Source organism: Stegodyphus dumicola, chromosome X1 (assembly GCF_044657685.1).
Source record: "Stegodyphus dumicola isolate Sdum_Otavi_A_Nest chromosome X1, ASM4465768v1".
In the NCBI taxonomy this organism is placed as follows: Eukaryota; Metazoa; Arthropoda; class Arachnida; order Araneae; family Eresidae; genus Stegodyphus; species Stegodyphus dumicola.
The window spans coordinates 124,171,610-124,191,147 of NC_140780.1; the positions used below are offsets into that span (position 1 = coordinate 124,171,610).

At 33.3% G+C, this 19,538-nt stretch overlaps 1 protein-coding gene across 1 annotated transcript in view; it reads right to left on the minus strand.

The window, feature by feature from the left end:
• Positions 1–1,970: 1,970 nt before the first annotated feature.
• The window catches only part of LOC118200211 (uncharacterized), a 36,779-nt gene continuing 19,211 nt past the window's right edge, over positions 1,971–19,538 (minus strand). Inside the window, exon 2 of the mRNA XM_035372148.2 lies at positions 1,971–8,171. Coding sequence (XP_035228039.2) covers positions 6,562–8,171 — 1,610 coding nt within the window. The 3' untranslated portion in view covers positions 1,971–6,561. The remainder of the gene's footprint in view (positions 8,172–19,538) is intronic.

Here is a 19,538-nt window from a genome sequence, read left to right on the forward strand (position 1 = left end):
GAAACATAATATGCGTACTTCTTATATTTGTTTAGGACTGTACAAGAATTAAACAAATTTACAGCTATTTTATGACATAATCGCTGAAATCATTTCAACCCCTTAAAATGAAGGTTAATTTATTTACCTTTAATTTTTCTTCAGAAAAGACTTGAGAACTGCTAACTGTTATAATGCATTATGAGAAACGACTACTACATCGTTGAGCCAGGATACAAATCTCGTAAAAAGCATGGAAATTTACAGTTGTTCATCTTCTGCTTTGGTGTAATACAGGTCGTTTCGCGTGGTGCAACGTGGCTAATATTTCAGGTATCTTAGTGAAGAGATGGGTTTGGCTGTTGCCGACGAAAGCTTCAAAAGCAAATATTCAACTCCTAGGCAAAACAAATGGGGTTAACATAATTTTGCCTGTCCGTAATGCAGCACCAAATAGAACAAGAAATATCAAAGTCACATTTACTGGACAGTAAGATAAATTTCAGAGGTGAACTGATTAAAATTAAATTTGATTTTCGAAACAGGAAAATTAAGTTTTTTTGCATAGCCACCATGACTAGCATTAACTGCTGCCTCAAGTCTCGCCTTTGAAAGAAGTGCTTAGGGTACATCAGTCCATGACGTTTCCACAGGTTGCCAAGTTCTTCTTGTATTGCCAGAGTGTAGCACTGTAAAGTATTTTCTCCTTCATTACCTCATGCTTCCATGGTATAAATTGGAAGGCCACCCGACTGGCAATTGGAAGATCCAGATTTTGAATTCCAGGGAGAACATCGTTGATTTAACACATTCATGACTTCTAAATGACTATATAAAAATTCTAAATGATTCTACAGTATTCTGCTCCATTTGCCTATCATCATCCAGACGTGTTCGATATTCGATATATCAAGAGAACCAGGCAGCATGCTATCTTGTTGGCAATAAAATACGGTGAACGTTTCCGTGCTACACGAATTCGCTCATTTTCCTGTTGAAATTTGGCCTTGAAGGTAAGGGAAAGATGACAGGCTCCAAAACTTCAGAGATCTAGTGGTGGCTGTCGAATGTGTCGGCAATGCGTATTAGGTATGTACGGATGTAAACTCTAAATAACCCAAAACCGTACTCCAGACGGTTATGCATTTCAAATCTTGCATTTTGCACAATGCAAGATTTGTGACACCTATCACTGAGGTGCCTCCAGACACCGACGTGATCATTGTGGTGTTGTAGGCAGACTTGAGATTCGTCTGAAAAGGCAATGGTAGGTCATCCGTTTGTTCATGTCTTGCTTTCACAGCCTCATTTCAGCCGCGTACACCTGTGTAGTTTAAACGCAGTTGTAATCGCAACAGTAAACGCCTCACAGATTCCATTTTCCTCGTTTTCTGGTGTCAGAGTTTAATTCAATCATTCTCGTTGACTGTACTCATCGATTCCATATTTGCATCAATATAAGTTGATATCCTCCAGCTCCAGAACTAGTTCTCAGATAAACCACAGTCTTTACAACCAACAGTTCTTCTTCTGTCAATCATAGACATTTACTGGAATTATTGGCTGCGGTTTTTTTTTCGAAGTAACATATTAAAGCTTACGAAGCAGGAAAACAGACGGAAAACGCATAATTCCAGTACTTAAAGCAATCTACTGTTCTTAAATTTTATAGTATTTTTATGTGGCTTTACTGGAGCACACTATCTGCATATATGCTGCTATGCTAATCATTTGCAAGTTCTGTAAAAAGTCAAAGAATGATGCAAATTTCAAGATATACTTCATGGTGCTACATTTTCAGTGGCGAACAGTGTAATAATAATCTTGCATTATTATTATCAATAAAAATATTATTATCTGTAAACTTCTATTATTATTTATAACCGTGAACTTTTATTATGCAATGCTTTTAAAAGCAAATGCACGTAAGAGTTCCCTTTAAAATTAGGAAACATACAAGTAAGATTTTTTTAATTAAAAAATCCACACGATCAAGGATGAGAATAATTTTATTATGAAAATTGTTTCTTACAAATGGCTAAATATATTCAACTTTGAACAAATGGTATTCAAATATTCATTTTAGATGATTTTAGAAAAACGTAAATATTTTGTATTACATTCATAGTATTTATAAATTTTCTGTACCGTTACTTTCGGCAAATCTTAAATAAATCTTAGCGAATTTTCTTTTCTGCGAGGTTATGTGTTATTTTAACGTTGCTTTACATTTGTTGCGCAGCAAAATATTTTACTTTGTATCACAAAGATTCTGTTTGAAATCTTTACTATGGGTTTAGGGAATGTTTCTAGAAAGGCTTCATCATATGTTACGCATATTGCATACACAACAAAACATTTACAACAAATACTTTTGGTTTATTTTTCATTTTACAGAAACTGTCATCGTAATGAACGAAATGAGTAGTATACACCCAGAAGGATACTATTGTTAAGATTTATAGGGGAAACAATGCAGTGGATTAAAAAAATATCGAGATACGTGTGACATCGGTGGGAGATGAAATGCCTTGAGCTTTTTTACGCATGAAGCTGTCCTTTATTAAATACACGAACAACACTAAAAGGATGAATATTAAATGCAAAGGCAGCAGAAAAACTCTAAAACCCTCCACTGTATAAAACTTATAAAGTGAGAAGGCCTGCAAAGACTGAAAAAATGTGAAAATAGTAAAACCCTCTTGAAGACTAAATCCTTGGAGAAATGAAACAGGTGGAAGGAAAATCGAAATCAAACAGAGAAACACACTTAAGTCGCGCACTTAAGTGACAGAAATACTAAAACAACGTAAAAGCCGAAAAACCAAAAATTAAGATAAACTCCACTTGGACAGAAATCCTTGAAGAATGTAACGTAAATAACCTGCTAATTCAAGAAGTGAGCACTTACATTGTAACGTTTATGTTAATTAATTCACCATCTTATTAATTTAGCTGTACAATCACTTTTGCGTTTAGTCATTCTTTACCAGGATGCAAATTAAGAAGGTATATATATATATAACAGCAGAGCTCTGAAATGTTAGAGACAGAGCTTTGGTAGCGACGCTGACTGTTATACTGTTGCCCAGTTCTGAGAATCACTTTAGATCGGCGTCAGCATTCTGCTAGCTGCGTTTCTTACAAAAATGATAAGTCACCTGACAGTCTCAATAGTATGCAAGTTAGTTAAGTAAAAATGAACATCAAGAAGTAGCATATAATCATCAATAACATCAAGAAGTAGCATGTAAATATTTTCAGTTAATTTTAGAACACTTCCAGACCTGAAAATAGTGAATACGTTTCGATAATATTTTATACAGTGCAAAAAAACTCTGATTAAGCTCTTATCTGGCGATGTCACAGTTTAGAGAGCAAAGAAGTTGTTCAGAGAAAAGCAGTTGAACGGTTTGGTTCTCTTCTTACCTGTTTTCAAGAAACTTTCTATTTGAACATTATATTGGTTGCTGGAATTTAAATATCAATGCGTAGTACTACCGGTTTCATCACTTGTAGCCTTAGGTTTAATGGTACCAATGAAACTGTAAATAACGTGGGAAAAAAGAGATTGTGGAAGTGTATGTCGCAAACACCAATAAATAGTACTACCAATCTCCTTAACTGCAACCTTAAGTTTAATGGTACCGAAGATATTTCAAATCGTGTACAAAACTAAATGGTTCTGAAAATGTATGACTAATCGCCCTGAATTTCACTGGCTGCAGAACTGCAAAAAATGAATCGATTAAAATATTCATTGAACGGTTCGAAAAACCAGATATTCATTGCGCAAGATTTAGAAAGGAGCACTGAGAAACTTTAGTTCTTTGTTCCTAAACATTCTTAAGCTTTAGTCATTCTCTGGACTAGAAGTTTACTGATTCATCTTTCATCACAAAGAAGTTTTCGTCGTTACATTCTACAAAGGTATGCTTTGAAGTAAATGTTTTTGTTTATGTCTGGCTTTTCCAGTATTAACATCCTTGAATTTACACTTAAAAAAGGATTTTTGCTTTGTTATATTTTTTTATTTTGCTTCTGGAGATTCATATCTTCCAGAATTGCGTTTCAAATAGGTTCTACTTCTCATTCGTGAGTTTTTAGCTTTCTATTTTGCTTCGGCACTTCCAGGTAGTCCCGTTCCATTGATTTGATCCTTTTTAAGGGCTTCGTTCTGTTCGTTAATGTAAACATCTATCCTTTCAGTATTATATTCGTTCTTGATAAAAGACGCTTCTCCTAAAAGTAATTGGAATATCGCTGAATACTGATAGTTTGAACTAGATTCATTTCTCGGTGAATGAGTCGTCTGTTTCAAGGTTACTATGCAACAAGATTGCTTATGTGTGCCGGTACAGACATCTAATTTGCTCAAAAGCAACTACTCCCTTAGTGGATTTTTTTCGATTTCTGTAAACAAGTAACGTCAACTCTGCGAAGAGCCTAACCTTGTAGTAGACAACTACTAAGAACTACTACTACTACACTTTAGAAAGTTCTCCAGGCATTTCTCCGTTTGATAGATAGGCCTCACGTGCTTTGTTATAGTAGATTAAATAACAAGTTGGAAAGGACAAATCCATACGCTCAAAATTTCGTGACCTATTCGCTCATATATGTATCACACATAACTTGATATTTATTACAAAATATGGCATGGATATTCTTTGACTTATTCATAATGTTAATTACCTTACTTCATTGTAAGAATGAATGATCGAGAATTTTTAAAATACGAGGCAAATTGGATTACATATTCGTATACATTTTATCTTAAGAGATACGACATTCATAATTTAAATTTGAGAAATGTCCTACCAAAAATATTTCTGAAATTCTTATTTGAATGACAAATCAAAGAACTATCCGACGAATTCTATGGTTCAAATACCATAATAATGTCAGTCAGATTAATTCAGATGCATATATAACTATATTTGTAAGCTCTAAACAAAATTTTGTCATGCAAGGGAATTAGAGGAAAATACATTTTTTGTATTATTAATAGCATAAATGATTTTGTAATTTAGGTAATGAAAATGAAGCATTAATAACCAGGGAAATTGTTGCGTAGTTGACTACTGTTACATTTGCCCAGGGTAATTTCATATCAACAGGGTTTTCCCCCTCTTTCATCACACCAAAAACATAATTGCAAATTAAATCTTGTAGAAGTTTCAAGAGTTCATTCTTACTACACAACGTTTCTTCTTCAATATAACATTCATGCAGATCTTTCCAATAATATCAGATAAGGCTCGGAGAAAGTATTTGTTTTCTAAAAATAAAACAGAATATTTTCTCTCTAGTCTGAATCATTGTGGCACAAATAATACGTGTCATCCCTTACACTGTCATGTATGTGGAATGAAAGATTTTGTGATATTAGCATAAATCAACTTTTCTTAAGTTTTAATACTAAAATTAAAATTGAGATGCCTTTTGGATGCTATTAACAGCACTATTTATTTCAAAAGAAGCTATTAGAATAATTTATATCGATCTGAGTTTCTAATGCTTTAGATGCTAAATTAATACCTATGTTTTAAATTACGAAAGCATTTTTGGTTCATATTCGTATAATATTTAAATTAATATTATAGTAAAAGCTAAAGTACTCTTTACATGGCAAAAGTAAGACTATTCTGATGTTAATAAAGGACAGAATTTCATGTCTCTGCTATTAGCAGAGATATTTTACTTAATTGCAGATATTTTACTTAATTGCTCTCGCAATAATCCAAATTTTACTTTAGACGCAGTTCTATGCATTAAACCTTCAAACTTAAAATTAAATTTAGAATTGTAACTAATATGTAATTAAAATATAATACACTTTGTAGAATATTTTTTTCTTTAACTTTTGAAATACAAACTACGTAAAATATTTGCTCATAAAACATTATCTCTTTTTTTCCCTGTAGATTAAACTATGAAAACTGTACATGTCACAACTTGTATCATTTAAATAATAATTACTATAAAAATATATTCAACGTTACTCTTCCAATTCTAAGCTAACTTTTCCCGTGAATTGGTAAATGGAACTTTCCCTAAATTTCAATACTTCGTGATAACTTAAAAAGTTAAAATTAATTTCCGTTCTAAGTTTGACCCAAGTTTTTCAATAAATAAACATTACTGCTTCTTGAGCTTTGTAAAAAAAGGGTCATGCTTGCACCATTTTGTATACTATAATTAAGTGAAGCTATTTGCTAGCAAAAATACATTACGGTCTCTTTCTTGCAAGTAGAAATGCGTGAAGTTCCGCTAAATTGTTCATACATATTCAAAATTTCATTTAAATAATAGCTACCACAAGCAAAAAAACTTTGAATCTTTTTTTCCTTCATGTTCAGGAATTAATACTCCTGTGCATTCAACATTTAATTTATATTTAAAACAATGTGAAAACATTGTCTCGAGTCTTCTATATTTCACTGATAAAATTCTTCTTTCATCTAACATTGAAAACAAATAAGTTTGTTCAAATACTAGAAACATAAAGTTAAGTAGAACATAAGCATGTTCTTAATGTTATTAACATGCTACCATGTAGCATCTCTTGCAAACACAAATTCACTCTTTTGCATCACGGCGATCTGGACGAACCGTAAGTTCTGAATGTTTTGATAAAGCGTTTATTAATTGCGCAGGAAAGTTATCAAAACCTTGGAAACCCTGAATTGGTCCATCTATAATTATCTCTGTTGTTCCATAGTTTCCAAATTCGTTTCCTCCATAAGGAATTCTACTATCTTGGTAGCCTCCATGAAGTCCATGGTGGCGCTCGTTAGGAAACACACCTCCTCTAATAACTTCGAAATTTCCACTACCTAAAATACCATAAGAATATCTTCGAGCTTCTGATGGATGATAGAAACGTTCCATTGTGCCTCTATAATGCCTACCTTCAGTAATAGGTAGAGAATATGAGGAAATGGTATGAATTGGAGGCCGGGATGAGTAACTTGGTGGAAGCATGGGAGCTTGGCCGTAAAACGGGAAGCTCAACTGAATCGTACCACCATTAAAACTACCCGTAATGGGAATGAAACCGGAGCTGGAATCTTGTTGATCCTGCGGCTGAGAGTAACTATAGTGATCGCGAATCGGTTCAGAAGCAGAATGAGATATTTCTCTTTCAACTGTAGCATCTGAGTTGGAAGCAGAACGCTTGCGTCTCTGAACTTTGTGATACTGCAGATTTGTATTTTGTGTGTACCCAGGGTTGACCGCAAACGATTGTTGGGGAAGAGCTGAATGCATGGTCAGAGGATTGGTTGAAACGAAATTTGTTGGTTGTACTCTGTGATTTTGCATAAATGATTCAGGTTGTGCCACTGGTGAAGCCATTTGGTTCATATTTTGTTGAGTATGGATAAAAGTTGGATAACTGAAGGAGAACGGGTCGGTTTGTGTAAGTTGCGTATTTGCAGTTGCATAATTTAGTTGACCATTTCCAAATACTCCATGCTGGTATGCCGTCATGAAATCGATAGCAGGTGGTGGAATTGTTTCTGTTCCTTGACTGCCTTGTTCCATGACTTTTTCCTGATTTTCAGTCATGATAGGTGATTCCTTTTGATATGTTATGTCATCATCAAATTTCACCTGGCTTAACATTCGTTCTCTGCTTATATTAAAAGCTGCACGAAAATCATCCAGAGCATGATTATTATCCTTTAATACTTTTTGCGATCTTACGGTTGGATTTCTGGGTTTTAGAGGTTTATCTTCTTCAGAATCCTCTTCGTATCTCAGAAAACCAGCTCCATCGAAAGACATTTCAACTGGTATATCGTTCATTATGGAAACCGAAGGTTTGTGGTAAGAAGCATGCAGACGACTTTCGAGTTGAAGCGGAAGTCTACTTTTTTGCAGAAGAGGTTTCAAACTTTTTATTGCCTTCTGTGACTGTTGTGTGTTTCCAGAAAGCGTAGAACTTCGCTTGCTGCGATTACTTTGCTCTCGAGCGATGGGATTCTTGTTACTCTTTGTTGACGTCTGGTTTGAAAGTTCAGATGGTGATCGTTGGGGCGATTCAGTACTATAAAAACTGCTCAAGTCTCCTGGATACACCAACTGCAAAGGCAGAGGCTTTTTAGTAACAGGTCGTACAGAATGATCATCTGTTATTTCGTCTATTTCTTGATTTTCATCTGCCTGATAAGTCACCTGCCTTTTCCCTGTTAAGATAAAAAAAAGAGTTAAGGAAATGGAAGAAATACAATTTTCTTGATAATCATTTTCAATTTAAAGACATTGTTTCACAATGAATTGGGCATTTAAATACACTATTCTAAAATTTATTTTCTATTTAATATGAAAGTGAAATATACTTCAGCTCATTTAGCTAAAAGCCGACGCAGAAATTCAGGATAATTGTCTAAATTAACTAGCAGAAATTGCTTTCCTTGAATTAGAAATAATTACGCATCTCTTCTTTAAATTTTTACTTTCTTATGAAACGTATCTCAATAATGGCAAGTATTTTATACTCATTCTCCTTGAGCAAACTTGTACAGTTTCGTAATTTTTAATGCAATTTAGCTTCCTAGCTGTTTAATACTCATCACGGTTCTCCAGAATATGTGTTTTTTTTTTAATCTCTGTTAAAAATAAGCATAGTGTTTTTACAAATAATTATTTTGCGTCATTACTTTGAAAATAAAATAAAAAAACGAAAGAAGAAATCGAATTTTCTCTTTATTTGCTTTTAAATGTTTCCCATTCCAACAAAAGATAGAAATCTGTATTATTTATACACTAAATTAATAGCCTTCCTTATTTTGAAACTTCTTTCGGTTCATTTAACCTTCTGATGTTTTCTCAAAAAATATTTAAAATCAAAAGCAAAATTTCTTTCATGTGATTAAAGAAGGAAATGAAATAAGGAAGTGAAATAATCTTCAATGAAATTTCTTTCGTTGCTTCCTTTCTCTTTTCTTCATTTTGCAAAAAAGGAAAATATAATATATAAGAGAGTTTTGAAAGTAAGGGTCAGCTTCCTTAAAAATGGTGCGAGAAATGTTGTCGCCGCCGACCCACTTTCCAGGCTGCTTAGCCCGGCCCGTTCTGGTTGAGCAATGTGGCTCACTGTCTTTCCTTCGAACTTTATTTTAAAAGAGATATGCTTGAATTGTATTTTATCGATATCGTAATAGGAAGACATTATTCAAATAGATATTTTGAAAATACGCATAAGTTAAATAAATTGTCCACGTAAGCTCCGCTACCGGTAAAAAAGACTTTTGTGAGAGGTTAAAAGTTTTGGACTTTTGAGTGATTGTCTCTATTCATGGGCCATAAACGTAAAAGGTGAGAAATATTTTACGGTGAAGTCACATCAACATATCTGTTCAGCGCACATTTTTACTTGACCCTTAAGGGACAAATTAGTACACTTTTATTTGCTCTTTTATTTGTTTATTTGCTTTTTCTAGTAAAAACACCGACATTTTCAAAAAAGGGGGGGGAGAAAGGAAAAGAAATTCCTATTTGGGAAATACTTAAAAAAGAATGTTCTGCGTTTACATCTGGTGACATTTTCTGAATGAAAATACAAAAGCTGAAACCATGAAAGCTGAAACCATGAAACAACAATAATTTTATCCTGGTTCAAATCCCGATGGCTGAACTGGCTGTATGTGCAGTTTGATAGGTTTTTATCATGCGTAACGCAAGCACATCTCACTTTCTCTTAGGAAAAAAGAGAATTTTATAGTGAAAACCACTTAGACTAATTTGTTAAGATTGATTAGCTAATCAAACGATAGTGTGACAGACATGAAATTTTATCGAGGTATTTTATATATGATCTGCACATCATAAATTTCTAACCCACTGAGTAATCCTTATTTTACCTTATATTCTAATTTCAGAGGATCAGGAAATAATAATTCGAAAAGTCTAAATTCTTTTTAAAAACTTTCATTAAATTTCCATTGTTTATTTATTTAATAAATGTGAATTTTAAACAAAATTATCAGAAAATTAACTGCGAATATTCCATGAAATGATTAGCTATCGAGGATTTAATTTCGAATCTAAGCGTTGTGCTGTAATGGCGATTTCTAAAGACGTAAGTCAACGAAAAAATTTTAAAATATTACAATACTTTGATAAAATATTTTCTGCGTCTTAAACAGCAGCCGCATTATTTATTGTTCTGCGACAGAAATAAGTAGTAAAGTATCAAAAAACATTAGAATCGTGCATAAAGTTGCACTGCCTTTATAAATGTAATGATTCATTATTGAAAATCTACTATTTTTTATTAAGCTTACCTACTGTATTCGGTGCATAAATAGCTAGTCGTAAAAAATAGCATGTACCTGTAATTACGACCTGGAGTTGAGAAACAGAGGGTTTGCAATTCCAAGCTTTATTTAAATCCATTATTTTGTTTCCTTTTTCAAATCGGAATCAAATTATTCTGATATCTCAGTATAGTTTTATATGGAATGTTCAACTCGTTTTTAAGAATCTGTGACATTATAATGTGCTCTAGCTTTAGAGAGAAAAAGACTCTAAACAATAAATATTAGAGGTTTCTTGAAATTTATTCTCATGATAATGGTTTTATTCTAAACGTATTATTAAAGAGCACTCAGATTCAATGAAAGATAGGTATTAAAATACAATAACACGCCGAACAAATATTAATTTAGAAGTCAAACAACAAAAATCAGCGTTATGTTTTCAAATTTTCACAGGACTAGTTCCGATGGTTTTACCGAACTATCATCCCAGGCTCGGTAAAATGATGATGGTTCGGTAGAACCATCGAAACTAGTCCTGAGAAAATTTGAAAATATAACACTAATTTCTGTTGTTTGATTTTCTAAATTAAAGATAGGTATGTTAAGTCTTTTCTCTTAAAACTCTTTTTAATACGGTCTCTTCTCCCAACAACGTACACACACAGAAAAAAAAAATAACGCTTAATAATTAAGTAACATCCGCCATTCGCAGGGCTTTCTCTGTCTCGGGATCTCGGACTTGCGCGATGAACTATTGAAGGAACAGGATTTATAATAAGCAGTTCGAAAAAGCGAGATGCGACAGCCTTTCAACATTCGTGGCGAGCTCCTGGAATATTTCTGTGGGCTTCTGTTGGCAAGATTTCAATTGAAACCTGCTACTAGGATGACAATTTTCGATATTTCGACGAGTGTCGAGTCTACTAGTACTCTTTTAGGGCTGTAGCAGTTTTTGTGATATCCCATTATGCTGCAAATTTCTGTTTTCAGCTAGGGATCCAGGAAATAAAAATTATGTTCTTGTTGGTACTGTAGTATTCTCTTGAGCTATAATTTGGTGGATGGATCTAACTCCTTCATTTTTAAGTCCATACAGAGTTATGTCCTCAGAGGTAGAATGCAGCTTCGTTTTTTTAAAGGCCAAAGAAAAATTGTATTTCCTTAAACAGTGTTACCCGAGTATATCTGCCACATATGCCGTGTGATGGTAGGCGGCACTTCCAAACATAAAGTTAATGTTTAACACTCCATCAGTTTCGATCTCATCATCGGACACAATCTGGGGGTAACGCAGGGCAGCGTCCAGATTAGTTTACCTTTCAACCGTTGAGCGAAATCTTTTCGGATGATGGTAACATTAGCTCCTGTATCTATAGTCATACTGCAAGGAACTCCAGTCATATGCCCCATGATTAAGAATCCATTAATTCCGACACTCATTTCAGAGATCTCAGGCCTCCTTGCTGGAGACCGATATTAACGTCCATGCCTTGGGTTGTTCTATAGTTTCTTCGTACGTAGCCTTCACCACCGCGGTTCCTGCACTTTATGGTCATGAAATCATTGACTTGCCTCGTCAAATCGTCTAAATGAGAGTCTATATCTGATCTGGTTCCTGGACATGAGCAAATCTGATTGGCTTGTGGTGTCTACGGGTTGCTTGACGGGCTGCTTCGAATTTCATGGCGCACATTAAAGTGCTTATTAAATCCTTGGCATCCGCCATTCGCAGGCTTTCTGTATCTCAGAATCCCGGATTTCATCGATGAACTATCGCAGGGACAGGATTTCCCTCGTTTCTAATGAGCATTCTAATGCCACTATAAAGAACTGAGTCTTATACACTTGCTAAGTTGTCTTTCCGTCATACGTGGATAGCTTTATAGAGGGTCGAAAAGACACTGGTACAAATTTAAAGCTGTCAGAATTGCTTCCTGCTATCAGTATAGATTTATTTACGCTGTCAACTTACTTGACGACAGCAAAAGAAACTCTGTCTTCGATTTGTTTTTCTACAGTGGAAACTCGTTTTTCCATTTGTTTCAGAAGAAACTCTTCTTCAGTTTCTTCAAACTTTACTTTCAACCGTTTCTATTCTGCCTTCTATAGCCTCGAAATTGTTTTCTATTATGCAGTAATTTCTCTTTTCATTTCCTCTTGACCTGCTTTCATCTCTTCTTGGCCCGCTTTTATCTTCTTCTGGCCTTCTTTCATCTCTTCTTGTTTGACGACTTTTTGCGATTTATCTCCAAATTTGGTGAAAAACATTAGTCGCCAAAACCATCGCTAGCTTGGCGATATCTCATCAGTTTAACGAGATACCCATTTTCCGGCAAAACTTCGTTTTTTTCAAGTATTTCATGTTATATCCTACAAAAGATATTACAGTTTCACATATAATTTCACTGAAATTATTTACATATATACAAAATTCGTGACAATGCATTTCTCAAAAGACTAAATTAGTATTAATTTAATTCATTTGGTCACTAATTTAATTCAAGACACTTTCTATGTAATTTATACGTGTATGTGTGTGTATGTATGTATGTATTTATGTACGTATGTATGTGTGTGTGTATGTACGTATGTATGCCTAAATCTATATGCATATCTTCTAAATATATGTATGCTAATCTCAGTTTTTAGACGAAAGGCATTCTGAGAATGGTATTTCTAAGAAATATTGTTGCATTGCTCTGTACTCTCTTTGCTTTCTATGTAAATATAAAACCAGAGATTTACAGACTTATCCTTCTTTCAGGATAATTAAATCATTTCTTTTAATTTGCGTAAATACACTACAAAAAGTAGAACAGAGCTATTTTTATCCATCATTATTGATTAATTGCCACACTGCAAAAAGTAGTATAGAGCTCTTTTTATCCATCATTATTAATTAATTGCAGTAACACTGAAGATGCTAATTGATGACTGGATGCTAGTTGATGAAGAAATTTGCTTTCGTTCTCAATAAATTGCACCAACGAAACTCTGAAGTAGCCAGAGCATCTAACACAAAATATACGTAATATTCAGTTTTTCCTTGAAATCTCTAACATTGTCTAGGGGTTATAAGAACATTTGTTACAGTATTCGTAGCATTGTAAAATTAGTTAATTAAAAACAAACCATTTCCTTGAACTTCATTGAAGTGAAGAGATTAATTTCCAGACTTATTTATTGGAAAGCTAATAACTATATTTAGACGCAAGAGTTTTTAAGGATTTACTGTTAAAAACATACAAATAAATTAATACATTCGCTTGGAATTATACTATGCTACTAGATTCTAAAACTAGTATGGGGCTAAAATTAAATCTGCCTTACACTGAAAATGAAGGATTCTAAGTGAAGAAAAATCAAAATTTAAGAAGCGTGAGAAAAACAATATATACTTGTTTTGTAAAGTATTTTATGTTAATTAACCGATTATTATGATTTAAGCTTTACTAAAATTCTTCTTTCCATAGTCATCACCAGAATGCAAATTAGATGTATTGTCCATTTAAGCCATTTAAGCTGAGGGTTTTGAATGTTTAGATCAAATCTTTTGGCAACCGCGTCTTGCTGTTACTTGCTGTTGTTGTTTATCCCCAAAGACTAACAGGGCTGAATCAGCTTCATGACATTGTGCACCTTGAAGAAATTCAGAACCAGCAATGGATTGTCAGTAAGATAATGTCTAGAGAGCCCCAAGGAAGCAACAATATAATTAGAGAAGGCTTGCTCAGAACACTTAGTGCAGACTTCAAAACACTTGTTACTCTCAAAAAATGTCAAAGATATAAGATACCCACCGAGGAAGCTGGTGCGGGTGGTTTGATCTTGCCTGTTGCAATCAAGTGCCAGAGGGCCATCGTGCCAAATAAGTTGCTATTACTTTCTATCGCCAGCTCATCTTAAGTTGTATTCCGGCTTTAGCGTCTTGCCAACTGACGTTTTAAAATATGCAATGTTAAATATCCGAGCCAGCTTATGTAGCCCATTTTATATGTAGTCTCTGTTAGAAATTTAACCATACTGTTGTGCTAATTTAAGTAACCGCATATAGCGGAATTTCATCTGTCGCACAAGGAGTGCTTTCTGTTTATTTAAGATTTAAATAAAAAGTTTATTTCAACCTTCTTTTAGACTCTGCGATTTGCTTCAGACTTGGAGATAACATGATATTACTCTAGAACAAGGGTTCTCAACCAGGGGGGAATTCCCCCCATAAGAAGAATTTTGTAATTTCAGGGAGATGCGGTCAGCCTTTTATTTAGATTTTAAGTATTTAGTTCTAATTTAAAAATATGAAAAGCTACTTTTATTCACGTTATATTATTTATCAACATTTTCTACACTTTTTGGTTTTTAATTTATAAAACTTATCAAAAAATCGTTTAAATCTAGGTAAATGTATACATTTACTTTTCGAATTTCGGAAACGAGGTGGGAATGATCTTCTAACAGTGGTAAAACGGATGCATGGAGCAGAAAAATTTGAGAACGCTTCGTCTAGAGGACTTTGTCACAAGCTTCTAGGTATAGTAAAATCTTATGATTTCAAAATGAATTTCAGAAACCACTTTAATATATTTAAGTCCACCAATTGTTTAAGTAAAATGAGTCAAACGAGACAGAAAAAGCTCAAAATAAAATACATAATGCACGGAACACACGTATCGTGGTGCACGGAACATACGTATGTATGTGTAAATCAAAATCACATCGTGTGCATTTAAACAATGTACACGATGAGATTATGCATATTAAGTAAATAAATTTATGCATATTAAGTAAATAAATCTATGCATATTAAGTAAATAAATCTATGCATATTAAGTAAATAAATCTATGCATATTTATTTATTTAATATGCATAGATGTATGTGTGTGTGTAAGCATATGTGTGTATTTTATAAAATAATTTTTAAAAATATTTCAGAGGTCTTTATGCACTCTTCTATAAAATTAAGTACTTGATCACTTATTGTTTCATATGACTATTGAGTTCATTTTCTCAGCTTCTAACGATTCCATCAAACATTTGAAAATTCCATTGCCTTTTGTTACTGGATGCTTTATCCTGAACGTGCATTACACGTCCGTTGCTTATAATTACTGGATGCTTTATCGTGGACAATGCATATTCTGAACGTGCATATATTTAAATTCTGTTTTTTAGTCCGTAATCTTGAAATATACGAAATCACGACATGTCGAGAACAAGGAGAAATATAAATGGTAAAATTTTAAACAAAACATTTTTTTCACTAATACAGAAATTTAATATTCTGTTACTTTGTCAAAACCATTTATTTTAATTATAAATAAAAAAAACTTTTAGGTATTTCTGGTGGTTACCAATAGATAATTTTTGAGTACGTAAATTTCAATAGTATATTTTCCTTACTTTACTCGACATATCTAAGGACCAGAGAAAAAGCAATAAAATTTCTCTGTAAAAAATTGCACGTTATAATTAATAATATTAATATTATAATTAATATACGTAATATACATAATTTGTATATAGGTAATATACATAATATACGCAATATAATAATAATAAAATATATGTAATTTGAGAAAATACGCGTAATACGAAAAATACTGGCAGCGAATAATACAGTTTCTGTGTAACAAAGAGTCTAAGCACTTGGGGGAAAATAAAACGTGTATGGAAAGAGTGATAAGGAATATTAAATTCAGTCATATGAATTTAAAAACCTACCACGGTAGTAAAGATGCAAACGCTTTAGAATATGAGCTTCACGATGATGATTAAATGAACAAAGTATATATACAAATGACGAGAGGTTTATTTGGGTAATTAAAAAAATTTAATTAATAGCTGTTACATTCGGCATAAGCTTTTACATATAAACTCAAACTTTATATTTAAACCCATAAGCATATTTATAATAAATGTATATATAAAACATTCACTACTTTATTCGGCCTCTCTTATCTTATTTCCCGTTTTCGAACAGAAAATTATTTGTTTATTTCGAACAAATTACTCTGTATTCCAGAAACAAATGTTATGTTTATTATATATTCATAAGATGTTAATATACATCAAACCACAGAATGAAAACATACAGAGCTGCTCTTTAGGGATGTTTGACCTTGGATACATTGGATTAGTATTTAGACTTGAAAATACCTAATGACAAACATCCTGTAACGATCGTAAACATCTCATTATTTATTTTCAAACAACAGGTAAAGATCATTTACCGATGAAAGTCTTTGTTTCCTCGATCGCGTTTGAGCCATGACGTGCAAGGGGGGAAAAAAGCTAAGTGTGAACTTTTTCCAGCCTGTGGGTTCCATACATCTTAAAATCAATCAGTGGAAAGAAAGGAAAGTCAAGATATACAGACAGGTAGATAGACGAGATAGAAGGAACACCCTGGGTTAGAGAGTTTAAAAAGGAAAGTATTTTTTTCCACTTCAGCGATTTTTCCGAATTTCTTCCCAGAAATTATGTTGTTGATTGTTTTGTTTCTTGAAATAGTTTCTCAATTGCATTTCACACTTCATCTCTTGACTAAATATTCTTATTGAGTCTAGTGATAGTGATGAGATTAAATAGTATTATTAAACTTAATTAATGACAGATTTTAGGAAAACGATATTTCATTTTTATCAGAACGCTTAAAATTTGAATTTTTTAATGTAACAAGGAAAAATATCATTCATCCAGAACTTCTGCATTTTTTTTTGTGTTCTAATGACTTAAATGTTTCTCATTAATATTTTTATTATAAAACGCTTTCTAAAATTTTTTCAAAATGTGTATTTGGAAAACATTATTTTATTCTTTTTCCCGTTTTAATCTAGTTCCCTCCTCTTAAAATTGCTGCAATATTTTGATTGCCTTTTAAATTTTACACCGTGTCTACAATTTTTGCTACAAGCTGAATTTGAGTAACTCGAATTTTTCGCTTGAATCTTAAGAAACCAGCTGAACATTTCGAGTGTCTGACATATGAGTTAAAAAAATTATACGATAACCTCAACATATAATAAAAGGAAGAGTTTGTCTGTCTGTCTGTGTGTGTGTGCCTTTCGTTCGTACTACGCGTAAGCTAATAGACCCAGGGTTACGAAATTTGGTACATAGGTGCATCTAGACAAGAGCCAGTGCACCTCGAAGCGATTCTTCCAAAATTCGAATGAGGTTTTTTTTTTTTTTTTTTTTTTTTTTTTTTTTTTTTTTTTTAAATTTTATTTTATCTTTCTTGATGAAATCGCAACAAATCGATAATTCTCTCTCATTATGTCAGCAACAATGGCACGCAGCCTTTGTTGCTAATATATCCCTGTTGCCATTGTTGCTGATATCAGCACTGTTGCCACTCGAAAAAATGAGGGCAATAATTCTGTGCAGTTTTTAAATTTAATGTTTCCCTGGGGTACTCGTCTACAGAAGGCAAAGGGAAATTGGTTCATTTATTTATTATGATAATTTACATTTGTATTAAGGGATATTGATTTTTTCATTGTAATTTTTTTTATACAAGGTGGCGCAGGGAAACGGGAAATTTTGAATGTTATAGTTGGCAGCACTGTAGAGCCGGCAGTTGTTTGAAACTTTGCACAATTGTTATGAGAGCATTGCCATTTAGTAATTATGGATCATTGGATTGGTGCGGAATGTGCAGTAGCTGTGAGAGCGTTTTATAAAAATGGTGATAGGGCGACTGCCGCGCAGAGGTTTCGACAGCATTACAAGCTTGGACGTCATGTCCCATCTGCGCATGCGATTACTACGTGGGTGCATAATTTTGAAGAAACAGGATATACCTTGAAAAAGAAACCTCCATGTGGCATTCCAACGGTACGTACCTCAGAGAACATTGAAGCTGTTAGAGCTGCAATCGAGAGAAGTCCTCGTGCAGATCTTGCTTTTCTTTTTAAATTAAAATATATCTATGATTAATACCAAATAAAACTAAGACTTACACTTTTATTCAAGAAACAAATTTGTAGCAATTGTATTATAAACATTATTGCTTAACATAATTAACAGTTTTATGCATGCACAATCTGTGCACGCAGAAATTTATTATTTTCAGCAAGATATGTTTTGGGATCCAGACAGCCGTATCCACGAGGAAAATTTAGAGATGAGTTCTGCGGTGGCTCTAAACTCATAGGCAAATCATAGGCTCTAAAATATCTTCTATTAATTAAACTTATCATTCCGGTAATATTATTAAAAAACAGGTTGTTAGCAAATAAACATATCAAAATATTGCTAAGAAGTACTTGTTACTTTTAAACAACTTACTTCGTTGCACTGATAAAGGATAATTTTTTATAATTTAAATAAATTAAATATCTTAGTGATTTGGTAACTCGCCATTTTGTTCTGAGTGAAAATTAAAATACTTCTTTAATATTCTAAAAGGTTGCAACAATAATTAGATAATAAAATTGGGAACTTATTTTCTCTAAGTACATCTCAAGAGCAGGTAAAAAGAATAAGGAACTGTTAGGAAGTTTGGGTCATTAAAACTATTAAAAATGAGATTATTTTCCCCTTAATAATGCAGTATCGAAAACAGGTAATAGTTCCAGTTCTCCTGTGAGAATTTGATCAGAAATGTAATACATATCATATATACCTTTCAGTAGTTCTACTTTTGAAAAGTATATGCATTATGTTGGAAATATTCCACATAATTGGAACACGTTATGATAGGTATAATATGCGTATTCTGTACATATTTAAATTGTAATCACATTTCAGTTGCTTCAACTTTTAATTTAAGAATTTAAATCCTTATTTTATTCACCGAATATTTGAAAAAATATATTATCTAAATCTTTAAGTGCAAATGTTTAGCTCTTACTATGCACATTTCCCCTTTTTTCAACTGCATAACGATTTAGGATAGCCTAATTAAGCCATACAGCCAACTGCGGTCAGTTGGGCAGGCTGCGCTCTACAGGGAAACAAATAAGCTACATAAGGATTAAAATGGTATCCAACCTCCCCAAACCTGTTCCACCAGCGGCCGAGCAGTAAAAGCCACTGAACACTCGTAGTTTGGTCCGGGGTTCGAATCCTAGCGAACGGGCTAGCTGCATGGGCGTTTTCGTGTTTTTCCCCATGTGTAACGTGGATACAAGCCAGTTTCCCTTAGAAAGACCTCCACGGGGCATCCCTCCCTTTCCGTGTAGTGCCTAAGGGCGGAGCACGTAATAAGAAAAAAAAACACCCCTTTTATTATTTAATTAAACAAACATTTGATAAGCTGATGGAGTAATGAAAGTTTTGCGAAGGAATAA